General features: G+C 35.1%; 1 protein-coding gene across 2 annotated transcripts in view; it reads left to right on the forward strand.

Moving 5' to 3' along the window:
* Nucleotides 1-27,686, forward strand: part of GALNT13 (polypeptide N-acetylgalactosaminyltransferase 13) — a 547,381-nt gene that overhangs the window by 313,382 nt on the left and 206,313 nt on the right. For both annotated transcript variants that reach the window (XM_021702903.1, XM_021702904.1), the window contains exons 5-7: nt 20,813-20,979; nt 21,617-21,824; nt 24,443-24,613. In XM_021702903.1, the coding sequence (XP_021558578.1) occupies nt 20,813-20,979; nt 21,617-21,824; nt 24,443-24,613 (546 nt within the window). The remainder of the gene's footprint in view (nt 1-20,812; nt 20,980-21,616; nt 21,825-24,442; nt 24,614-27,686) is intronic.

The raw sequence follows: 27,686 nt of genomic DNA on the forward strand, positions 1-27,686 counted from the left end.
GTTGCACTATTTCTCACTTTTTCTTAATGGCCAAAATTCTAGAGAAAGTAATTTTCAGTTGACTGTCTCTACTTACTTAGCTTCAATTCATTACTCCAGCTAGTGTAATCTGTTTGTCCCCCAAGACTGTCTATTGGAATTCCTTTCAGTAGAGTTACAGAGGATGGACTCCTTGTTGGGGAATCCAAGAGATTTTTGTCTTTCTCTTACTATGCACTATTGGCTATGCCTTCCATGAAATCACTTTATCTTGAATCTTATTCAAATACTCTCAGAGTTCTTTCCAAGGTTCCTCTATGAGTTCTTTTGCCTCTCACATCTCACTAATGGATATTAGTATCCATTCTTGACACGTATTTTTTCACTCATTATTATTAATTTTGTGAACAATCCTCCACTGATGATTTCTCATTACCTGTCTGAAACTTTGACTAACCCCAGGGCTTCAAAGTCAAACATTTTATCCTTTGCTTTCCATATATTCTTGCATCTATCAAAGTCAACATATAACCTAAAAAGATGCATTATCTCTCCCTTTGCATCTCCCACACCAGTTCCTTTTAGAGCATTGCTTATCACTATTAGTCTCTTTTTTGTGAATCTGGAATGATCTCAGACTTCTCCATATCTTTCCCCACACATCATAATCAACCAGAAAGATGCAAATATCTCTTAAGTATATCTTTAATTTTTATCTGTTTCCTAGCCTACTTTAATAATGTGATAACTAGTAACTAATAAATGGTAGCCAACATTTATTGAATGCTCACTATGATATAGGCACTGTGCCAAGTGCTTTTTAATGTATCAACTTATTTGATCCAACATCCTAATAAGATAGAGGTTGTAACTAACTTCATTTTAAAGATGAGGACATTAAGGTGAAAGTTGATTAAGTCATTTTCCCAAGGTCCCATCCAAAGTAAATGATGAAGTCAGGGTTTGAGTCTAGGCATTCCGGTGCCAAAGCCTGCCTCCTAATTTCATTACCTGTCTCTATCTTTCCAATATTACCACTTTCTAAACCTAAATCTAAATATAAATTTTGCTATCCATATTTTTTTAGGAATACCAGTTGGGTGTCCACATTAATGGTATATTACACACCACTAGCATGACTCAAATTTGATCATTTCAAAAGTCTCTTATAAATAAGCCACTTCAGCTTATGCTTATGATGAAGCCACACCTCACTAGCCCAGTCCTACTTTCAGCTGAGCTATTTTCAGATGGCCTTGGCCTTAGGTGCTTTTTGGTAACTAGAGCTATCAAAGTGCCAACATAGTTTTGTGGTCGCTGGCCCTGAATGTGCCATGGTCAGGCCTTGTTTCCTGCGGAGGTAGAAGAATGCCAGTCTCCACCTGGGAAGTGACAGTTTTTAGCAGAGTTTGTGGTTTAATGAAGCCTTCAGTCTGTGGGTCACATATGGCTTCTAGATGCCTAATGCACTGAGACAAGATGGTCCTCAGCAAGCAGCAAACTAATTTCTGATAAGTGAGGAATGAGGAAATATCTCATACACATCATACTCAACTTCTAGGGCAGATCTGTGTTTGTAGGTCTTGGAACCTAAGCTCATTTGGGGTCTTCTTTGAGAAAAATAATAACATTTGTGGGGGCACCTGGGTGGCTTAGTCTTAAGCATCTGACTCTTGATTTCACCTCAGGTTGTGATCTCAGGATTGTGAGATTGAGCCCCACATCAGGCTCTGCACTGGGCATGGAGCCCGCTTAAGATTCTCTCTCTCCCTCTGCCCCTCCCCCTCTATAATAATAATAATAATAATAATAGTAATAACATTTGTGATCATATAATTAGTTTGAGTATGCTGAATGGGCTGTGCTCTGGGCTCTGATGCTTGATCTTCTTTGGTTTTATGGTACATGTGCTTCTATCTATTTCATTAAATACCGGAATCATGTTGATTCAACAGTTCCCCCCATGGGTGGATGTTCCCATATGTTCCAAGTGTAAATTTTATCCATGAGTCATAAGTGGAAAGTTCGAATGTATAATACACAGGAAAACTTGAAGTGATAGAGACTACAAAGTAGAATGAAGAAACTGAAAACAAATCTTATAATTAGTAAAAGTCTTAAAGGTCAAAGAACTGGAGATAAACTAGTTATTCGATGAGGTACCAAAGAAAGAAATCACCCAATTTCCAGTTTTTACATTCTCTTAGCAATTTTAAACTCAGTTTCTTCTGCATTACATGATCTTAATTAATTTCTTTTTAAATCCATTTCTTTGGGCGCCTGGGTGGCTCAGTTGGTTAAGCGACTGCCTTCGGCTCAGGTCATGATCCTAGACTCCTGGGATCGAGTCCTGCATCTGGCTCCCTGCTTGGCAGGGAGTCTGCTTCTCCCGCTGACCATACCCTGTCTTGTGGTCTCTCTGTCTCTCTCAAATAAATAAATAAAATAAAATCTTTAAAAAAATCCATTTTTTCACTTCAAATCTTAAAAATATATGTGTAAATGTGCATACATATATGTATGCATAAATATACTCATGTATATCTTTGAAGAGTCAAATGTTATTTTAACTTGAATATTTTACATTATGACCTTGTGATAGAAGTTCTTAAAATTTTGATCTCATACAAAGTTCTACACTTGAATATCTTATTATGAATTCTACTGTTCTGACACTAATAAAGCAAGTTGTAACATCAGTAATCAAGAGTGAATCATCCTCATCGAGTGTTTAAAGCCAGTATCTCTTGTAATTAGGATTCTTATGAGAAAAACTCCTTGACTTGTACTTCACCTAATTGAACTGTTTTGTTGGGGAGGTAGGTATTTCCTTTGACTTTTGGCTTGAGGTTGATTTGGTTCCTTAAAATTGGTATCCATATGCACCATTTGACATCTGAGAGTGACCTTCAGTATATTATAATTTGACAATCACAACTGCAGTAATTTCTCCTTGGAGAATGAAAGGAAACATTATTTGAGGCTTCTAGTAACGAATTCCAGTGATAACTCATTCCTTCCTGCAGCATGTGGAAAAAGGAATTAGATTGCAGACAGTAACTCTATTCACTCACTACTCTTGAAACTTTTCTTATGATGTGAAAATATTTTCTTTTAGAACACAAAGACTGACATTAAAATGAAGTTTGTTCTTGCCCTGGCTGAAAACATTTCTTCTTTCTCTTATTGTAGAAAGTCAGTTGTTTTACTTTTTATTAGTATTTGAAGTAAAGCACAAAGTGAGTGGCCTAGCCTCTTTCCCAAGAGACCAAACTACGTAGTCCTCCACGAGATGGAATCACTACAGCATTTCTTTATAATAGTTAGTAGTTCCTCCATAACTGTCTCAATTCAAGCTTTGTTTGCTGTATTGGGAAGAATTTTAAATGTATGCATGATTGCCTTTTCCTAGCATTTCAGGGACACCTGCCATTTTTTTTTTTTTAAGATTTTATTTGACAGAGAGGGAACACAAGCAGGGGGAGTGGGAGAGGGAGAAGCAGGCTTCCTGCTGAGCAGGGAGCCCGGTGTGGGACTCGATCCCAGGACTCCGGGATCATGACCTGAGCCGAAGGCAGATGCTTAACGACTGAGCCACCCAGGTGCCCCGACACCTGCCATTTTTGTCTTTTCCCTTCACCGTCTGTTCTCTACATGCCTGTATTCTATTCCTACCTGCTCTCTTTGCACATTTTACAGGTTGATCCCACTCCCCCTAGAGAAGAAAGTATTGGGTATTTTGTCTATAAATCCTATATAGCACATCTTAATAAAATCAAATATTTAATCTAGATAAAATTTAAATTCCTAGAATGCTATAATAAATTCTGTAATGATTTGCATAAATTATTAATCAATGAGAAAGACTTTTGAAACATTTCACTGCTTTTCCTCATCAGTACTATGTTGTTTCAATGAAAATGTATATGTTACGGGGCAGCTGGGTGGCTCAGTTGGTTAAGCAACTGCCTTCGGCTCAGGTCATGATCCTGGAGTCCCTGGATCGAGTCCCTCGTCGGGCTCCCTGCTCAGCAGGGAGTCTGCTTCTCCCTCTGACCCTCCCCCCTCTCATGCTCTCTCTTTCATTCTCTCTCAAATAAATAAATAAAATCTTCAAAAAAAATGTATATGTTAAACAGCCAACCTCATGAAAGATAAAGAAGGCTTAAGAATAAGAAAACCAGACAAGGATAGACTGTACAAAAAAAGGGAAGTCCCTTATATTATATTGATCCCTAAAATGATTTTCAGTAAACCACTGAATGAACTTTGACCTGGCCTGTTTCTTTTGTTTTTTAATGTGTTGTTATATGCTTCATAAAAGGTGAACTATGTAAAGTCTTTTGTTTTATGGGGAAAGTTCCCCCAGTAGCCCCTGGACACACTGAAGGGGCAAGGTCACACTGTTCAGGGAGTTCAAAAATCTAGATTCTGGTGACATCACAGCCACCACGTATTTGTGAGCCTTTGCCAGGTTTTTTCTTCGTCTGTGATGCAGTTTCCCCATCCATAAAATTAAAGGTATTAGATGGTCTGTAAGGCACTTTCCTCATCTATGATTCTGTGGGTACTAAATAAAATGTAAAACCAGGAAAATAGGAAATATACACATAACATTGCTCAAGATGGTGAGACTCATGGTCTCTTAAGGGTTTAGGTTCCTTACTGTGTCCCAGACATTGTATCTGTCACTTCTTCCTCCTCTTTTGCCGGCTTCGTCCTCTCCTCCCTACATCATGGTGCTGGATGTCTCTCTGTGTACAATTCTCCAGAAAGGAAATTGGGTTAACTGTCCCAGGGAGTAAATTCCAGTGCTGGTACCAGGAGTCTAAACTATCTAGAAACTAATGAAATTGAGGTTGCAATGAGGAAAAAGAAGCTAAATCTATCCAACATAGTTATCTCTCAGGAAGAGAAATTAGGAAAAAGAGTTGATGCACATATGTTGTCTCTTGAAGCAGGGACTTGTTCTGCAAGTGTGAGTACATGGAATGAGTTGGATTAGCAAGGGTGCATCATTGAAATGGTAGGAGCTGTGGAGCTATGTGAGCGGAAGAGAGGCAAACAGTTTTTGTTTTTTTATTTTTTTGTTTCCACTTTATTCTAACAGGATTTAAAGACAAAGGAGAATAGCATGTGGATTAAATGAATCATAAGTCCATATTAAGAGGGTTTTTTCTTTTTTTTTTGGTCTAGTCCAGACATTACATTTGCAAGGGAGAGATCCTTGGTTTAAGTAGTTGATTTCTATTTTTTTTAAATCAAAAGTTGTAGCTCTTAGGTAATTTATTTGAAGATAATATCTAGAATTTCTCTAGCATATAAAACTATCCACCTTTAGGTATTTAATCAGGTAGTCTTAAATCTTAAATATTTAATAGAGAAAACTATTATACTGATATACAATTTTTTTCAAATACTTTTTTAATTAAATACAGATCTGGAATTTTTTAATAATGAAATTAGGTAAATACACAACATTTTTTAAGATAGCTCAGTAGAAGAGATATCAGCAACATGCAACAACTGCTGGATGGATACCAAATCTATTTGGCAGTCATTATATTCACTATTTCACTTCACTATGTAATTGTAGATGGATAGCTGGTATACTTTGCTAGAAATCATTACTTCATTTTTAATAAATCATTTGGGAATTATCTTATTACAGGTAAAAGTATTTATCACCCAGGATTTTCATTCTTCAATAGTAATGGCTGCTCTTAACTAACATTACATTGAAATTAAGAATAGATATATTTGACATTTTGATATTGCTTGCAATCACTAACGCATGGTATTTTATGTTACATTTAGCAATAACAATTGAGGCTCGGCATTTATGAGGTGTAAATGATGGGAAGGGAGGAGTTGATAAACGAAGATTGCTTTGACTTCAGTTATTCATTATAGTTCAGAAAATGCTTGGTAATAAGGTTGTTCTTCAGATTTTTTTTTAGGTAAAAAGAAGAGTTTGTATTGTTTTTTAATTGTGTGTGTGTGTGTGTGTGTGGAGAGAGAAAGGAGAGAATGAAATATATAGAGAGCATTTACTATACAATACCATGGCAAAGTAATTATATGGTTATAAAAAGGTAGATAAGTGGCTGATTTGGAGGGTAAAAACTTGTTTATGAAGAAATTTTTCTGCAGTTATAATAATGTTTCATAATTTGATAGGAGGTTAGGGTATTCAAGTGCATGCATTTATCAAAGTTTGGGAAATTTACACTTAACATTTGTGCATTTCATTGTACTTAAATTTTACATTAAAAGAAAAAACTGATTAAAATCCAAACTCTAGTTAATAAGCATGCTGCAAAATTTAGGGAGGGAGAGTGAGTTGATACTTTGAGATGCATTAAAATAAGATGGATAACGGGCCTCACATGGGGAATAAACATGCCAGAATAACTAGATAAGCAAAGGAAAAAAGCTACAAAAGAGAACTAGTCTTACCAGATATTAAAACATAGTATAAAGCTCTATAAGTAAAACAGTGTGGGGGCACCTGGATGGCTCAGTCAGTTAAGAATCTGACTCTTGGTTTCAGCTCAGGTCATGATCTAATGGGTCTTGAGATCAAGCCCTGCCCTGGGCTCCATGCTCAGTGGGGAGTCTGCTTGAAGATTCTCTCCCTCTGCCCCTCCCCCCACTCAACTTCCCTCCCTCTCTCTCTCTCAAATAAATAAATAAGTCTTAAAAAAAAAAATAGAGTAGTGTGGTAGTGGGGTATGGGTACACAGACAAGTGGAATGAAATAGAAATACACAGATAAATACAAGTAAATTGAAGTTTAATATATGATAAAAGTGACATCTGAAATCACTGTCCTAGTGCTAATAAGTGAGGCTGAAACAACTGGTTAGTCATTTGGAAAAAGAAATAATTAGATCCATGCTGCAAACCATACAAAAGAATAAGTACCATATTAATCAGTGATCTAAATTAAAATCAAAACAAAACAAAACAATTTCTCTATAACCTGGGTGAAGGGAATACTCTCTAACTGTAATTATAATGCACATACAATAAAAGAAAATATTGAAACATTTGAATACATATAATAAAATTTACATGGCAAAATATAAGGAAAATGAAAAGACAAATATCAGGTAATAGAAAATAGTGATAAAAGGTTAATATCATTAATATGTGAAGGTCTGAAAAATTGAGGGACACAAAGCAAAACAACCAAAAAAAAACAAACCTTCAATTCAAAAATGGACAAAGAATTAGAACAGATATTCACATACACACACACTCACACACACACAAACACACACCACACACACACAGATACAAAGTTGACTATGAAACATATTGAAAGGTATTTGACTTCATCCCCAGTTGGAAAAATGCAAGTTAAAACTACTTTGAATTATCTTTACTCACCTTTCAGACTGATGAAAATTTAAAAGTTTGATAATAAATTCTGTTTGCAAATCTATGGGAAAACAAAAATTGTCAAACATTGATGAAGGGAAAACAAATTGGTATAACCTTTACAGTGAGAGATTTGTTAGTATCTATTAAAATTGTATATGCATTTACCTTTGAATCAGCAATTCTACTTTTAGAAATTTACCACAAGAATATACTTTCAAATGTATGAAGAAATGTATGCACAAGATATATATTAAAGACAATAATCATCAATGGATAGTGTAACTAACAGGTGAAATATTGATAAAAACCAGAAGAATATACAAAGTCTCAAGTTATCTTCTCACAAGTCATTTATTATAATGAGAAAAATACTATACATTAGAAAAACCTGGCAGATACCACCCTACTCAAGTGATCATTCTTAACATTAGTAATGGCACATATCAACATCATGTGCCTTGTGCAATGATACACTAAGAATGATGCAACATTATCCAGAATGGTTACCTGAACCTGAATCTAATGATCTGGAAACATCAGACAAATCTCCCTTCCCCAAAAATGATGTTCCTGATGTTGCCTTTAATAGCGATGGCTGTACTCATGAAAAATAATGTGAAGAAAAAAATTTATTTCTTATTTAAATCCAGGTGTGGAGAAATATACAAGAGGAGAAATTCATGATGCATACAGTCTTCTAATTGATACTTAATTTAGCAGAAATTAAACCTTGCAATTATTATTTGGTATTTTTACAATTTCATTTTAGTAGATAATGGAATTTGGTTTCTATGCTTTAATTTCTTCATTTATTTCACACATGGGACTTTGATCTTAATTTTGTTCTTTTCATGGATTTAAAATAGTTTTATGAATATATAACATAGGGTATTTAAATTCTATGCTAGGGAACCAAAGTATAGTTCCCTGCAGCATTTCTTTAGTGTTAGAAATCCATGATAGTCAATTTCTTTGAATATGATTAAGTATGTTGATTTGTATACATATATATTTATAGATACAGGTGTAGATGAATATTTAGATATATAGTTCTTTATTGTAAACAAATCTAGAAATAAATGAAAACATTATGTGAGCCAAAGCAAAAAAATTATCACAAAGCCCACATACTTGACTCCATACATATAGATGCTTTACATTGACCCCATTCAAATAAAATATACTTACCTCCCTAATTTTTCCCCATTATGTGAGCCAAAGCAAGAAAATTATCACAAAGCCCACATACTTGACTCCATACATATGGATGCTTCACATTGACCCCATTCAAATAAAATACACTTACCTCCCTAATTTTTCCCCACTATTCATTCTATCCTGAATTCTTAATCTAAAGATGCAACTGTGCCTCTGGAAACAGAACTAATTGTCTTCATAGTCAGGATAATTAAAGGATTTCGAGGCTTAGGGCATCCTTACAGAATTGTCCAGTGTGTGCACTGTACAAAGACATCCAGCTAAAAGAGTTAGTGGATAATACACTCTGTTTATGATGCTGTGTACCTTGGCAAGGGGCTGGAAGAAGGAGTGCCTTTTTCTGGACACAGAGGCCTAATTTGCTTTTAAGTCTTTGGCAGCAGGACTTCACTGTCCAGAAGGAGCATATTTTCCTAATTACACAGTGGTTAGGATAGGCTGGTTGTGGCCCTGATTCTGGTTCAACATGTCCATTTTACATCCTTCCTGATCCTATGTATCTCTTTCAGTTACCATTTTGATCCTAAAATCTAGTTCCCATGTTATACCCTGCTCCATGAACTGAGTGTGTTTTTTGTACTTGTGTATCAATATCCTTAATCCAATAAAAGCAGAACCCCAGTTTCTTTATGAGTGAATTCTTTACTTTCTCTGAACTTTCAGGGACTGCAGTGTTCTATATCTGAATTCATCTCTAGATTTGGTCCCTGTTATCTGATACTAAGTCCTACGAATATCACCAATTTCTGTGTTGGTGTATCTTCATTTTGCTTGTTGCTAGGCACCCCATGGTGATGCTTTCATCCCTTACCAACACCTGGCTGTTCTTGACACAGACTTTTACTCTGAAATATCATCTATCACAATTCACTCTGGATATAGAGCTTTGCTTGATCAACGGAAAATTTCTTTCATTCTCTATAATTCCATCTTTCCTCAAGAATGCATGATTTACAACCAATATATTGTTTAGTATATATAAATTCTCAAGTATTTGATGAGTAAATACTTTTTTATATTCAAATAATTCAAATAGCTAGAAAGTCTCTTTAGAAGAATACTAAGATGACAGGGATCCTTTCAGGGACCCTTACAGGTCTTTACTTGAAAACAGTAGCTACAGCATGAGAGGGAATTTTCCACACATTCAGAATGACCCCATTTCCTCAATGTGTTGAATTATATAATAACTTATGTATATGAGAAGGAATGGAGAATAAATATATAAAATATACTGGCATTTTAGGACAGTGAACAATTGAATATCTCTGGAGAAAACATGAAGCATGACTTGAGCCATACCTTGAACAATATGTGTGATTTCTTCAGTGAAGAAAGCGTTCTGAATGCAAGGAATTCTAGAGATAGAGAGAGATAAAAATGAGAAAGATTTGTTTCCTGAAGGAACTTTGAGATGTTCAGTATTGCTAAGAGTTAAATGCCATAGTGAGAGGAGAAAGTAACATAAGTGGGCTGAGCCAGATCCAGAGAGCCTTTAGATTTTAGCATTAGGCAATGAAGAGCTACCAAAAACATTTGAAGAAAAGAGTAACTTTTTGGCTCTGCATTTTGGTCTGCATTGAGAAAGATCTACTTTGGGGATCAAGAATGTTCCATAAATGCCCCATATTGACCCCATGCATTAACTGAAAGGAGAGGTGATGGTCTATGGAAAGGGCACAATAGCAGGGAAGCATAATAAAGATACTGAGGGAGGAATCATCAGGATTTGGTGACTCGTGATGTCACCATCACTGTCATGTCAACATCAGAGTTTCTGGCTTTGAACCTGGGTGGATGGTGGTTTCATTATCTCAGAGAAGTGAAAAATGTGAGTTCAGTGGGGGCAGTTGACTTGACATAAATGATGGCCCAAGCAAAGCTTGGTTCAGTCAAATCCAAGCCCACTGATATAAACATTAGTGTTATTTTCATTAACAAATGTAAGAACTTAAACCTATGAATGGCAATAGTAAGTAATTTTGTTGTCAAGTCACTTTAATTTTATTTATCATATTCAATAACATTGAATTGTTTTCATTGTTAAAATACTTTCAATAGCATGAAAGAGTTATATTGAGAGGGAACAACCTCATAAATTCATGTTCCCAAACCACAAAAGCTACACACAGCACTTACTCAAATATATTCTTTTTACTTTTAGCTACAGAGTTGAATTATAGTTTATTACCAAAATTCAGGAGAATTCTTCAAAATAGAAAGAATATAATCACATTTATGTCCTAAAAAAAAAAGACTATTAGCATTATGGAAGTAACTCCCAACAGGAGTGTATGACTGCCATTTATTTGGTAGAAATTAGATCTATAAAGTTTTTTGGTTTTGTTCTTAATATAAGCCAGATGTCAACTCAGTGTACCTAATCTGTTAAAGTCAAGATCAGGTCAGCTTAACCCCCAGAAGAATAATCTGTGGAAGTCCAGAGCCCTTCCCAATATTTATTCAGTTCCTTGGTGGACTTAACCATTTTGTGATTGTTTTTGTGACTGCCTCCTCTCTATTCCTCACAGCACAAACTAAACAGGGCTTCTTTCTCCAAATAGAGATATATTCACAGAACCTCTAATTCAGTGCATTTATGAGTCGGGTGAATGTAATGGACAATAGGAGAGGAGGCTGGATTGCATTACAACATTGTAGTCAGATATGAACTTTAGACATAATTCATCTTTAAAATGTCTTCCAGGGGTGCCCGGGTGGCTCAGGGGGTTGAGTGTCCTGCTCTTGGTTTCAGCAAGGGGTCCTGGGATCAAGCCCCCTGAGTGTGGAGTCTACTTGAGATTCTCTCTCTCTCCCCCTGCCCCCGTTTGCCCTTCTCCCTCTCTCTCTCTCTAAAATAAAAAAATAAATCTTTTAAAAATATATAAATAAATAAACTGTCCTCCAGGTATCACATCACTGAGGAAAATCCACTGGACTCTTTAGCTTCTCATCATTTTACTTGCTATCTCCCTTCCCTAATTCCTTTTTACTCCTTCCTTTTGTGTTTTCTACCTCAAGCTCCAATCTCCTGGAGGGAAGCAAAGGCTTCTCTCATCTAGTTGGTTGACGTAGTTAATGATTTCCTTTGTTTCCTGGGAATACATACCTTCAGGCTCATACCTGCTTCCCCAGGTGCTTTGCCTCAGAATTCTCCCTAACAAAAGCCGTTTCTTCCCTAAGGGGGAAAAGACCTTATCTTATCATAAAAGACAGAATCCTCAAAGTTCCAGGGTTTGAAACCCAGTTTCAACACTTAGAAGCAAGTTGCAGTAGTTTGTAGTTTAGCTTTGTGCACCTGAGGTTGACTTTAAATTACCAAAGCAAATAATCCTCCCTCTGACTATCATTAGAAGGTCAATAGTAGCCTAAACTACGTCATGGTACCTGTGTCGTTCCCCTCACTTCATCTCATCATGTAAGCATTTTATCATCTCACATCATCACAAGAAGGGTAAATATAGTACAATAAGGTATTTTGAGAGAAAGAGACCACATTCACATAACTTTTATTACAGTATATTGTTACAACTGTTCAATTTTATTATTTTTGTTAATTTCTTATTGTGCCTAATTTATAAATTAAATTAAATTATAAAATAAATAAAGTTTTATAATGGGTATACATGTGTAGGAAAAACATAGCATACATAAGGTGTAGTATTATCACGGCTTCAGGCATCCACTGGAAGGGTCATGGAAGGTATCTTCCACAGGTAAGGGTAGACTATTGTACATAACTGATCTGAACACTAGGTTCTTGACTTATCATCATCAAATGGGAGTAACAATATAACTAGTTCATAAGGAATATTATAAGGATTATCAATTGCTGACTCCATAAAAGTCCCCCAGAATAACCACCACATTGACAGAGTCCTAGCAGTCTTGCATGGAGGAGGCCAAGGTGGATATTTATAGAGACTGGGGGTCTGGACTTAAGTGGCTTAAGACTGGTCTTTCAATGCAGGATCTTTCTGAGACTGGTCAAGTACATGTTGTAATAGTTTAGGATTGGTGGACATAATGAGGAGTCTTGAAGTCAATTGATAAGCAAACAATTTGTCTAGTTAAGTTATATATCATCCTGAGAAGACAGCTGAGCAACCTATTCTCCATAGAAGGGGATTGTCTGAGCAATTTATTGTTCGAATCAATTTATTTTCTGGAAGTTCTTGAAGCATGCAGCAAAGCTATTTATGAGTTTATAGCCTTGTCATGGTTCTGATAGTTAACCTATTTGGTTGTAGGAGGTTTCAGTTCGGAGGGTCAAATGAGAATACAGGATATAGTACAATGTCTGCTGCATAATTCAGAGTTTAAGAAATGTTCATCACTTAGTACTGGTTATCTTATTCTGATGTTACTTAAATCAGGACTTGACTGCTGGAGGAGATGGCCTCACCCTGGCTGAGGGATGCAATATTTGAAAACCGGACTAACCCACAGGGTAAAGCAAGTAGTGGGTTAGTAGGAGGGAGCACAAGTTGCTAGATAGTGAGCTCATGGATATTCAAGAGCAGGCAAGAAGCAGAGATCTCAGCAGGCAGGCAGAACGTGGCGCTCTGAGATTTCCCGCAGAAAATAATAAGCAGAGATTAAGGTAAGTAAGCAGGAAGATTTACTAGCAGGCAGCCACAGGCAGCCAGAAAAATTCAAGATTCGGGCAATAAATGATTTAGAAGGACTGAAAGAGAAAGAGGCAGGACCTGTATTGTATGCCACTACACTAGACAAACGAGTAAAGCAGTTCTCAAGGCACAACAGTCTAGACACCAGATCTGTTATTGAAACTGCACCAGAAGTAAGGAGTAAAGTAGCAGCTTGGCCACAAGAACTGAGGACAAAAGGCAAGTTATTAGAACAAGGCAATGGTCAGAGTCTTAGCAGCAGCAAAGCTGACCCAAATAAGTGTAGAGTCTTTATCTGTAATATTCTATACAGTGCTTCATAACATAAAAATAGCATAATAACAAATTGCATTCTCCTAATCCCTTTATAATTTCATTTGTTTCCTGTAAAAGTACTACAATATAGAAATGGTAGCAGTCTTCGTTCTATTTAGTTGATGACAAAACCAAAATTTAAGGAGTTTGTGCACAGATCCTATATGGCAGAAGCGGGGGCAAACATAGGTTTCCAGGGACAGAGCTTGCTCTAATATGCCAAATAGGAATGATGTTACCTATGTTACAGGGACTGTGTTATAATACAGTGACTTGCAGCCCAATTTTCTTATACTCTTTCCCTTCCCTACACCCTTAGCTCATTTATTTGCCCTGGCTCTAGAAGCTGGAAAAAGAAAAGCAACTGAGGATACAAAAGAAGAAAGAAAAAAAGTAGAAAAACTGTTTTCTGTACCTCTAGTTCAGACTATAACAATGCAGAGCTATGATCAAGAAGTCGATCTGATAATTCATACAATAGCCTGCCTCACTGTGAGCATGTTCATGCATCAACCCTTTATTAAATGTATTTTGTGACATGCAGAATACTAAATTCTGGAAAGGCAGAGATAAATAATATTAACCTTCCTTCTTCTTTTGAAGAATCCCCTAGTATATTGAATTAGATAACTATATTGTGAAAAAACATAATATGTCAAAAAGATTGAGGCATACATCAGGTACAATGCTGAGGAAGGGGGCTGAGTGGTCTTCTCTGAGATTGGTGGGGCATGTAGAAAGGAATTCCCTGGCTTTCTGTTCCTGTTTCCTACAGCATGGCACTCTCCCACCTGAGATCCTTATGATGTATTTCAAACAGAAGCCAAGGAGCAAGGGATTTTTGGAAATGCTTCTTGCCCAGTAACCCTCCCATTCTACCCATCCCAACACTTAAAAGAGCAGAAGGTGCAAGGAGTGGATCTGATAGCATACCGGGCATACAGGCCAAGAATGAGTACAAGGTTCAACTGGATTTTAAAATAAAGGTGCTTGGGACATAGGAATTTTAAAAACATTAGTCAATAATTATGACTTAAGTAACTTACTCTTGGAAGGTTGAACACAATGTTAATATAAATCAACATATAGTAACCCATGCAAAATTAAGTGCTTCATTTTACTTGAAGCCCCAAGCTTTTCAGTTACTGTGAAAGAATCACTTTGCTGTTGCCCAAGTTTTCTTTGCATGGATGCATTGGCAAAAGATGAAATTTCCCTCTGTGAATATGAATTTTAATGATTGGGAAACAAAGAAACCACACATAATTCTGCAAGGTTCAAGGCAATTCCCATAGCTGTTAAAAATAAGAAGTATATAGAGGACTTGTATTGTAAGTCTTTATTTTTAATTACTATTATTAATCTTCTTGATTGAGGCAGTAAAAGGTAACCACTGACTCACTGAGCAGCAATTCAACAAGTCATGCAAACTACAATGTTGACAGCCTTTGTAGTCCTAAATGATTGTGTCTAACTAAACCACTGTGTAATTACAGATCCTTTGTGATTTCACATTCTCATCTTATAGTCAATTTTTCATTCTTCGATGTTGCATATTGTGTTCAGTAACTTATCTGAAAACATCAATATGGTTTTGAAAAGGATAAAATCAAATTGTAGCAGTCTATGTTCCTATAATGTGTGCATGGCCAAAGGAAAAGATGGTAAATAGGTATGCTATCTCACTGTATTTCCATGTTTCAGACATTGGAAATGTGATTCTACTCCCATATTCTCTCTAAATAAGAGCAGCTGATTTATTTCTCATATACTTATAAATCAACAGCTGGTACACAGAAGACTGGACCAACATTAGTGTGCATTCAGATGACAGAAAAGATTGTAAATGAAGTGGAGAAGACTTTCTGACTCCAGTGCTTACAATTACAGGAAAAAGTGCTTTATTAACTTCATCTGATATAACTGCAAAAAAGAGATGTATTAACCTTAAGCATCTTATTTTAAAATGTCGATGTAAGCAAAAAGGTTTTATATACATATATACAAATATACATATCTACGTTGATATGTGTATACACACACACCCGCATATTTAAAATCAGTGTTTTTGTTAAATAACTTTAGAGAAACTTTTTCAGCTTTGGCTGCACATTCAAATCCCCAAGGGAGATATTTTGAAATCCCATTGCGCCTGGCCACACCCTAGACACCTGAATCAGAATCTCTGTGGTTGAAACCCACACATCAGTATTTTTTCCAGCTCATGAGATTATTCCAATGTGCAGCCAAGTTTAAAAGCCACAGATATATTATTACAGAATTAAAAAGAAATAAACTTTCACTTCCTTTCAAGTATTACAGATTTAGCATGTCATAATATAGTGTAAATATGAAATGCTGCTATAATAAAGCTTATGATTTCACTAGAATACCAAATTTCAGGAACTTAATTTGAGTAGTGGGCATCAAATATTCCTTTCAAATTGATGAAAATTGCTATTGCAGTCTGCCACCTTTACTCTCAAAGTTAATTACATATACGTTGTGTTCCCACAAGAATGTCAACTTTTGCCAATCCCATTTAGATTATTACATAAAAGAAAACTAATATCTTCACAGGACAGATTGCTAAAAGAATATTTGGTCTATATATACATAATTTCAATGAAAGCTGTTGTCTGTGCTTCGTTTTAATCAAATGATTCTAGGGGAATAGCTATTTCTCTATTTTAAAGATACATGTTTGAGTATAAGATTAAGGCATATTTTTTAAGTTCAAATGTTTTTTTCTAATATTCCAGACACCAGTAATACCATTTAAAACATTTGATGTAGCATATAATATGGGGCATAAATCTTTACTGTTAGTAGTATTATTAAAGAATAAAATATATCATTATTATTTATTACTTTATTATGCAGAATACTGAACCAGTTCTGTGACTTGAGACTTGCATTCTGTAAAATGAAGATTTGAATTAACTTTGAAAGCTGTTTCCAAGTCCACCATTTGGAGATTCTGAGCTTTATTCTGCAGTGTAGCCCAAGCAATGTCCACTACACATTTCAGATTACCTACTTTAACCTTATTATGTAAAAGATGTAAAAGCTGAGGTGGACAGTGGTGAAATAATTCTTGCAGTATCACAGAGAAGTTGTTTGCCATGGGTCAGGAGATGAGGTTATTAGAGAGGTCCAATCCATTTAAGTTCTTACCCCCTCCCCTCCATCATATAGGTCCCCTGTTTTTGTTTTGTTTTTAATTATTTCTTGAAAAAGCAGTGAGTTGAAACTCTGACAGCTTAGATACCTAAAGGTCTTTAAAAAAAGGCAACTAAAACTAAGTAACCCTATCAATACTTTTTCTTGGCTAAACAAAAAATTACTCTATTCACCTGTTGTAAGATGCACCCCTTTTAGTTTTCTGTGTCTTAAATCAGGATGAGGGTCAATGGTTAGTTATAATCATTGTCAACCAGCTGTCAGTTGTTATGTAAGCAAGATTTCTTAAGCTTTATGAATGTGGTCATGACTGTTCACATAGCCATGCTTCATCTAAGTTATTAATTACACCATTTATATTACAGGTGCAGAGTTTAATTGTCATTCAATATTCCTTCAGAAGAGTTTCAGTCTGATTCAGTATTGGAACAAAAAGTTATTGTGTGAAAAGAAAGGCAAGGAAACAGTGACAAGTGTTAAATTTCCTAAGACAAAGCAAATATTTATTGTTGGAGCAATGACCACAATTCTATATTTTCTTGTTAAATCAACAGCTGACTGATTTATATAGCCTTTTTTCTTATCATGTCAACCAAGCGACAATATCACCAGAGATCTCATTAGAAATGCAGAACTGTGGGGCACCTTGCCTGGGTTGCTCAGTTGTTTAAGCATCTGACTCTTGATTTCAGCTCAGGTCATGATCTCAGGGTTGTGAGGTCGAGCCCCACGTCAGGTTCCATGCTAGGCGTGGAGCCTGCTTAAGATTCTCTCTCTTCTTCTGCCCCCCTTTAAAAAAAATGCAGTATCCTGGGCCCACCCCAAATCTAGTGAATCAGAATCTGCATTTTATCAAGATGCCCATATAATTTCTTTGCACCTTAAAATTTGAAAAGCATAACTTTATAGTACCAAGGAAAATACCCACAAGAAGATGAAGCTGTTTTATATTTTGTTACTGAGATACGTGCTTTCTCTCATATGTTAAGCAATGCAACCTAAAGCTGGAGAAAGCCCCTTAGAAAAGATGAAAGAAACTTCAAAGCAACAAAAAGCTGATGTGACTGATTCATAAGCAAGCATGACAATATTGATAGAAATCTACGTCCAAGTAAATTTAAAGGCTTGTTCTGTAAGCTCTATCTAGGTATTAAATAGATTCTAGTGATAAGAAAGCATATGCTATGGTTTATTTGACAACATTTTTTTTCTTTCCTAGCAATACATAAAATGATGGTATACCTTACTATAGGTGAAACAACAGATGTGATGAAATACAGAAAATGGTAAAAGTACAGTGTATCACAACCCCATTAGAAACCATGGAAATAACTCCTGTTCATAAGCCTCTATGAACTTGAGATAATAAGACAAACTGACATTGAAAATAATTAATTTGTATAGCTTAAGAATTATTCTAGAAATTATTTTATTATCACACACAGTTTTCTTTGCTAAATAATTGTTTACATAGGAAGAAGAGAAAGACTTAATAAAAAGATTATCCACATTTTATTTGTATGCTACATTAAATAATGACATAATGGAAATTTTCTCTAAACATAATAGTTGCATTCATAGTAAATTAGTTCATTATAACTTTGTCACATACATTGAATATAAAATTAACACTTGTGAGTAGGTTTTTTTTTTTAACCACAAAAACAAAGCAGGATAGAAATAGCTTAAGAAGCTGGATTTGAGTATCTGCTTTTAGTTTGGTATTTTAAAAGGTTTATCTAAATATCTCATTCATTTTTTCTTTGTTGGCATTTAGAATACGAAACATACAATGTACATGCATATATAACATGCAAAAAATTTAACTTAGAAGAAATCACTTTTTTCCAGTAATACTGGGGAGCCTTTATAGACTGCTATCCTTGGCTTAAACCAGTCACTGTTGACTGTTGGACTGCTTTCAGCCTGATTTTCCAGTTTTATTTCTTTATCGATGATGATCATGATGGTTTTTACCGTAGTTTTTGCTCAGCATACTATCTTGCTGAGGCAGAAGAATGGAGGTTTGAGGAAAATCATGGTGAGAACATTTTCTGATTTACCAAGATGGCTTTCTGAGTTCATTTACTGATAAGCTGCCAGGACGCCTGGTCCTGCTGCTGAGGCGTATGGAAAACATTTGAATCTTGCCACCAGAACGGGAAAATATGACTATAAATCAAAGTACTTTTTCCCACTACATTTTGATTTTCCTGTATATACAATATATTCTATAGGGTGGGTGATTAATGAATGCTTTTCAAATAAATACATGCAGAAAAAATGTCCTATTTCAGATATAGTCGCTTCTTATCTGGCTACAGTACAGAAGACTTCGCTGAGTAGATGACATTTTAGACTGTTTTAAAAGATGATTAACATCTCAATAGGCATACAATCAGTATTTGTTTAATTATATGCCCTTATGTCTCACATTTTTATTGAATTTTTTTCACTCACCTATGAAGAAGACTGATTTTAACAATGCTTATTTTGTGTCATGTATGAGATCATTCATGAGTGGCAGGAAGTATCTAGTTCATTTTATTTTATGGGATGATTTTAATTCTCTAGCTCTTTAGAATATTTTCCATGATATTATAACCTAAGGTGAATAAACTTCTATTCCTGTTCCGGATACCCAGTCACATTTTTTTTTTCCTAAAATTTTATAATTACATGAGTTAAACATCTGAATGTTGACAAGTTGATGGGGGTGAGGACCATCTACATGTTAAACTTGGGATGATCCCCTAGAGCACTACACATATTATTTATCCAAATGTACCTTTTTAGACTGATCTCTCAAAAAGTAAAATCTGGGCTTCTTTGGATTTATAAGCAAAATTAAAAGTTTTTTCTCAAAACAGCAAGTTCTAAAAGTGATGAGAATTATGGTGTGCTCTGGGGGCACCTGGGTGGCTCAGTCGATTAAGCATCTGCCTTCGGCTCAGGTCATGATCCCGGGGTCCTGGGATCGAGCCCCGCACCGGGCTCCCTGCTCGGGGGGGAGCCTGCTTCTCCCTCTCCCTCTGCCCCTACCCCCTGCTGTGCTCTCTCTCTTTCTCTCTCTCTCTAAAATAAATAAAGTCTTAAAAAAAGAAAAGAAATATGGTGCACTCCGTGTGACTGGTAGCATCTATATCACCTGGAAACTGTTTTTAAAAATGCAAAATCTCAGGCTGTACCCTAGACTGACTGAATCAGAATCTGCATTTTAACAAATCTCTAGGCGATTCCTGTGCACATCAAAGTTTGGGAAGTGCTGGTAGCCTATTCCCTTTCCTGATCTCCAGTTTTGATTATATCATACTGAGAATCTGCAGAGTAAATCCCAGCCCCTAAACCTTTCCTTCAAAGTACACATGGTTTACAGCATTCTCAAACAGAATGGAAAACACATGACTAGATTTTAGAACACAAAAATAATCTCAGTTTTACATGCTTCAAAACGCTGTGAACATGTCTTTTCTTTTTTTTTTTTTTTTTTTTTTTTAAGATTTTATTTATTTATTTGAGAGAGAGAGAATGAGAGACAGAGAGCATGAGAGGGAGGAGGGTCAGAGGGAGAAGCAGACTCCCTGCCGAGCAGGGAGCCCGATGCGGGACTCGATCCCGGGACTCCAGGATCATGACCTGAGCCGAAGGCAGTCGCTTAACCAACTGAGCCACCCAGGCGCCCTGAACATGTCTTTTCATGTCCTCATGATTTTTTGAGTTATACGATAATTTTTTTTTTTCTAAACAAGGAATAAAATTATATCCACTAAATGAATTCATATGTCCCTGTTGTATTCTGGTCTTCTATTGATAGTCTCAGAATGTTATTTTAGCTTTCTTAGATTTGTGGAAATCATGCTGCTTTGTTCCCTACAGGAATTAAAATAAAATATTAGCAATTATGCATATTTAATTTTCAAAATGCCAAGTAATTACTCACAACATTTAAAAAAAGGAAAATTATCTTCAATAATCATAAAATGTTTCCTTAGTAAGGGGCAGCTGAGTCTAAAGTTGTGTTATCATGGGTATTTTTTATTAGAGTGATCAGAATGAAGAATGAATTTATAACCATGTCCCTCTTCTTTCTTTTGCAGATGCAAGACAAAGGTCTACCCTGATGAACTTCCAAACACAAGCGTAGTCATTGTGTTTCACAATGAAGCATGGAGCACTCTCCTTAGAACTGTTCACAGTGTTATAAACCGTTCCCCACGCTCCCTGCTCTCCGAGGTCATCTTGGTAGATGATGCCAGCGAAAGAGGTATAAATATTTCCCCCACATATATTTTTTAATCAGAAAGCTTTATTATGGTTGGGAAGATAGCCGGGCAATGACCTGTATTTTCCTTATAATTCTACTAGCCCTGAAATCACCCATCAACTTTCATCAATATACCCAGTCAGTGCCAATTCCAGGAATACGAAACTGATTCTTTCGGTATCTCTCATGATCCCATTTGATCCGTATTAACCTAAGAAATCAGCTAAAATGATTTTCAAAAGTATTTGTTTTTTTTCTCAACTTAAATGATCATGCGATTGAGCATGAATATGACTTTGTGGACATCTGTCTTGTGTGTGTGTGCGTGTGCAGGTAAAAGCAAAATAACGTATAATTAAGAAGTCTCCATTTACTATTGTGGCCCAATTTCTAAATTCAAGTCTGGTATATTAACTTCCTATTGTATCCTTATCTTTGCCAATCAAATGATAGAGTTTTCATGAAATATACATTAATTTACTGATAAAATCTCTATATAATTATTTCACCTAATGCAAAGAAATGTTGATAGGAGTTGGCTACCATTTCTGTGTGTTACATTCCATCTGGGCAGCAGTCTCTCCGCTGTGTCTTAAAATAGTTTCAAAACTTTATAAATTCTCATTGCGCATTACAGATTTTCTCAAGTTGACGTTAGAGAATTATGTGAAAAATTTAGAGGTGCCGGTAAAAATTATTAGAATGGAAGAGCGCTCTGGGTTAATACGTGCCCGCCTTCGAGGAGCAGCTGCTTCAAAAGGGCAGGTCATAACTTTTCTCGATGCACACTGTGAATGCACCTTAGGATGGCTGGAGCCTTTGCTGGCGAGAATAAAAGAAGACAGGTAAGAACTCATGTGTTGTCTGCCTGGGTTTTGAAACTGAACCTGCTAGGACAGTTCCAGGTACCAGTCAAAACTTCTTTATAAATTGCTATTTCTAGAAGGCTTATTTTCTAGCTTTTTAAAAAGCACCCCTCCCCCATATAATATAGGCTTATTCATGCTGAATATTAATATTTGTTTAACAAATAGTCAAACACTTCAAACAGTAAAAAATGAATATTCATTTTGTAGGTGATAGAAATGAGTCCAATTTGAAACAGTGTCATGTTTTATAAAATACATTTCAAAGCACCTCATTGTGTCCCCACAACCACCCTGTGAGGAAGGTAATATAGATGTTCTTGTCTGTACTAGTAATAGGAAGGAACAAAGACGTTAAGTAGCTTGTCCCAGTTATTTGAAGTGTTGGGAACAGCAATTTAGTTCTACCCATTCCCAGACCAGTCTTCTCTCTACTAGGTCACTGCCCTTATTCAAAGTCTGGTTCAAAACCACCTAGAGGATCTTAAAAATGAAGACATACACTCACACATTCCACTGGAATGAAATCATGGTTAAAAACAACAAAAACAGAGCACAACTATTAGAATTTTAATTATTTAAACAATGTTGCCAATTTGTAAACACAAATTGTGAAATCTGAAAAAATTGAATAGTACTTTATAGAAATTAAGAACCCTCATACCTACCTGAAATTTTTTCTGATAATGATGCTATCAAGTACAAACTTTTCTTTGCAGATGTTCATAAACATTGATGATAAATGATTATAATTCCTAAGTACCTAATGAAGACAACTGTGTTGAATGCTCTGATATAATAACAAAGCATTGCATAACACCTTGTTTGCATAGTCATTTCACCTACCCTAGAAAGGTCTTCTTAGAATTGAAGTTTTTAATTAAGCATCTAAGACAAGAGCTGCTCAGGGTGAGCTAGTCCAACTACATCGTGTAAAAGGCAGGATTTGGTACTTGCCAGGAAGATAGATGGAGGTTGTCAGTAAAATGAACCATAGCAGTTGAAGAAAGCAGTGGGAACCTTTTAGTCAACTGAGTGTAGTACACAGCTAATAACATTTTTCCACTCTGTGTATTGTACAGTATGCAGTGCAGGGTAAGACTGGCAAAGTGAAATGAACTTAGAACATCTTAAATGCATTTTCTGGCAACTTTTCATACATTATGCTGCTTTTTCAAACATGTGTTTCGTATTCAACTTACTGAATTTTTAATATAATGTTGTTCAATATCATCATGCATAGATCATTTATTTTTTAATCTAACAATATGTTTAGATTGTATTTGCATATAATGAATTCTGAGGTCTTGTCCTGCTTATACATTCTAAAGTTGCCATAACTAGATAATAAAGTCCTATTCAAGGTTATTAGATCTAATTTTGCCTCCCCATTACAAATTAAGTCATTAAACTTAATGAAGAGAGAAAGATATTGATTTTGTAGGGACCAGAATTACCAAGAATCTTTTTCAAGGCTAGATGAATCCTATTGATTTCTGAGAACTCGAGGCTTTGGCCAATTGTGTGGAATAGAAGACCTAATTGAAAACGAGCATTTGTGATACTGATGTTACAAAACCGGAATAAATAATGGACAACATTTATTTGCTTTCCACATTTATGGGTGATTCAAAAGCATATTTGTATATTTACCCCCTGCCAAATATGAAAAATAAGCTCTGATCTTTGGAATTAACTACAAGCGATGCAAACTTGAGTAGACCTGAACATTTACTGTAGAGATGACAGATTGGTCCCATAATAAAACATATAAGCCAGGAATAGAGGGAGACTGGAGAAAGCACAACATGGATTAAAAGAGTATCCAATCTTCTCCTGATGGAAGTTTCTTACCCTAAAAAAGCCACCATCAAGAACACCCACTCTTTACGAAGAAACAGATCATGAGATAAAAACCCCAGAAACTTAAGTCGCTTATCTTTCCCTATTTTAAAATATGTAGGTTGTTATGGTAAATTCTGAGATCTAGGACAACACACTTAGATATCGTCATGTCCCTAATATCTTTCAGAGGCAACATGTACTTACACTGATGATCATGATTTTTATTGTTGCTTCTGTTTGTTGATTTTTACTTGTTTTTCTAGTAGGCATTTCCCCAGGAAGATTTCTTCAGAACTCTTAAAACTAACCTATCCTCTTTGAGATTCAAAATACCAGGTCTAATTTGCCATCATCCACTCTCTACTTCTGCATGCTATTGCTTTTCAGTGGGCTTGAGATAAAATGATGCATAATATCAAAGCAGTGCTACTAATCATGCTGTGCGTGGAGGTTTTATGAAAAATAGACCATGTTCATCCTGCTGAGTTAGTACTTAGATTGCATTTGGAAATCAGCTTGAAGACCAATAAGTATATTTGATAAGATTATAAATGGTAGAAAGAAGTAGAGACCGTAAGCACGATGTAGTAAAAGAAAATGATTCCACAGAGAAAAAGGATAAAATGAAAATAAAGTCATATGAAAGTCACAAAATAATTAAATTTCAACTCAACATCTATACTGAGTCTGAAGAAGCTGATGTAGTATTTAAATTATTATTTATATGTAAACTGGTTTTGATTTTCCTGCAGGAAAACAGTTGTATGCCCCATCATTGATGTGATTAGTGATGATACCTTTGAATATATGGCTGGGTCAGACATGACTTACGGGGGTTTTAACTGGAAATTGAATTTCCGTTGGTATCCTGTTCCCCAAAGAGAAATGGATAGGAGGAAAGGCGATAGAACATTACCTGTCAGGTATGTGACTCATATCTTCCAAAGGATAGCATGTGTATTTCTGTAATAATTAAGGGGTATTATAAATTTATGCTCTCATTTTTAAGTCTTTTAAAAGCATATACTTTTTATTCATATACACATTTGCATTATCACTGCTTACATGATAATCTAAGAATCAGTAACAGTATTAAATTTAGTTTAAATTAACCCAGGCAAATTTTACTATAGGCAGAAGCGCTGAATTTCTTTTAAAACCTTGTATATTCTTATATTCAAAATATATTTATTGTGAATTTTCTAACAGCCTTGATGCTTCCGATAAATATATATCTTACCTAAATGTGTATGCTTTATAATAGAGATATTCTCAAAATTGAAATAACCAGAAATGTTTTGGCAAATATTCTAAATTTACCAACTTCAAAGAGCCATCTTCTTATAGATAGAAAAGAAAGATCCACTTGGAAAATTTTAATATATTAACAATTAGGAAAGATTTATTGTTTGTTCTAAATTAGTTAAAATAGCTACTTAATTTGGAGTATTGATTCATAAAATATGTATTTGCTCTTAATACAAAATAAGAAATATCATATGTATCTTTAGTTGTCCAGATAAGCATTACCCCCTTTATTAACATAAAATGATCACCTTCTTATTTTAACATATTATTGTGTATGTCTTACCTGCAAACAAAAATTGATTTCCTAACAATATATTGGAGAGGGAGATCACTAGTTTTGCTCTTTAAAGATGAATTTGGCAAATCATGATTTAGTTTGAACAATAGAGAAATGCCCTAACATCCTAAAATAATATGTATGACCCATTATCTAAACAAGGATGCCTCCTAACCCACTGAAGAAATGATTTATCCATTGGCAAGACTAATTATCTAATGAATGAATTAAAGCTAACTCTAAAAATTGGCTCATGGAAGAGAACCACTCTGTTATTGAGCAGTTAATACTGGGATTGTTAACCTTCTTAAGGAGATATTACTATATCAAAGAGAAAAATAAAATGTGGCTCCAAACAATTTCATAAAGACATGAAGTTATTATGGCAGTATTTAAGTATAACTTAGTGGTCTTTAAATTTTGCTGTAATCTTCACATTTGCCAAGTCTTAGTGATCCTTGCTCTTAACAACTTGAGGAAAGACAGGCACTTTTATTACAACATTGTTTATTAGAAATCCTGTTTTCCCAGGTCATGGTTTCATTTAGTGTTAGCTGATTTTTCAGCTTCCGAACCCATGTGAAAATTTTCAGTATACTTGACCAGTACACTCAAATATAATGTGTTTATTCATTTGAGAATGAAGCTTGAAAGAATGTGTGATTGTTTTTAAACACATTGACAAAAGACATGTTTTTAAAAAACGCATTGTTTTTTTTTAACACATTGGCAAAATACATGCTTTATTTAACTTTATTTTCTCACAGAGTGAAAAGGTAGATAACTAAGAGTTAGCCAACATTCATAGTAAGAAATTACTGATCTCATTCACAAAAGTAAAGATCTACATAGAAATCAGCTATTATTTCTCATCTTTCATTAATTAAAACAAAAAAGGAAACATCCAACTTGCTGTGTTTTAACCACAACTTATGTTTTTACTATAATAACATGGATACCCAATAAAATCTAAGTATATTTTATCTATTTTCCTCAGTAATGGCACAATATTTCACTTTATAAAATGCTAAGGAAGCTGGAACAAGAGAAACAGAAACACCTCAGTCTTTGCTGAAGTTTCCAGATTTTTATGGCAAAAGGTTAATTAATTCACGGGCTGTGTTGTAACAGCCTGCAGGTAATTTTCATCAGCATAGCTGTAATGTGAACTTTCTTTGTACTTGTAATCTATTACTCAAAGACGTGATCATTTTTCTCACATTCGTACAAACAGATAAATCATTCTAGGTGTTGAAGACCAATTTTTTTTTTCCTACTTGATTAACAGAATTCTGAATAGCTAAAGTGATTAAAATGAGGTTGAAATTTTAGCTTTCTTAGTGGAATGCCTCATTTAAAATGTCAGTTATGACAGAACTTTCTAGTGACTATAATTGGCTAGTCATCATTTAGAAATACAATCATGCATTAGCATACATAGAGAACCAACTTGAACTTGTGACTTAACCTTAGTTATATCACATTTACAGTAAAGTTTATAATGGTTATACATATTATTCTACTGTCAACTTCTGGGCTTTGATATTTTCATTTTGATACTAAGTGAAGTTTGTAAAATACTTGGTATTTGTGAAGTTATGAGTATGGAATAATAGCACACATAACCTTGAACATTTAGTTTTCTTTAATCAATAAAGTCTCCTAGACATTTTAGCGGTCATATGACTTTTCAGTCATATCTCAATTATATGTGCAAAATAGAATAATCAAATTGTTAAACCAGAGGTCATAAACCAGGAGCTTAAGTGTCAGACATGCTGTGCAGATGTGGTTTTTTTGGTACATAAAATGCAAAATACATAGTGTTTTGCATTTTAAAAAATTACCAACATTTTAAAAATGAGATGTGCTAAGTAAATGTGTGAATTTTTAGCTGCCCTTGAAAAGTCAGATCTTGCTACAATGGTCTTGTATTCCTACTTGGCACCATCAGGTGGGGTTGAGTAGAATCTACCATTTAGAAATGGCCTGAAAGTTTAGCTCAGTCCCCCAACCCCTTTTTTTTGTGTGTTCCTGAGGCTGAGGATCAGTTCCATTTATCATCATTCCTGCTTAAAAAAATGTTTCTCGGTAACTGTTTCCCAGTCAGTGGTGAGAGAAATATGCTTATTGCAGCTAATCAACTTCACATGTTGACTTTATTTGCCTTGCTATAAGCTTTTCAATTTGTGACCTTGACTTAGAGGCTACTGCCTGGGAAATGACTGAGTTTGAAACTCATCAAACATATTAGCCCTACATGAATACACATCTCCATTACCTAACGGAATAGGCAACCAGTAACATAAATTATCTGGTAGTGTAGATAATCCCCCAAATCATTTCATTAGGTTGGGGGTGTATTATGCATTTTTTTAATATCATTTTTGAGGTGATATGGTTTGGCTATT

Source organism: Neomonachus schauinslandi, chromosome 3, assembly GCF_002201575.2.
Source record: "Neomonachus schauinslandi chromosome 3, ASM220157v2, whole genome shotgun sequence".
Lineage (NCBI taxonomy): Eukaryota > Metazoa > Chordata > Mammalia > Carnivora > Phocidae > Neomonachus > Neomonachus schauinslandi.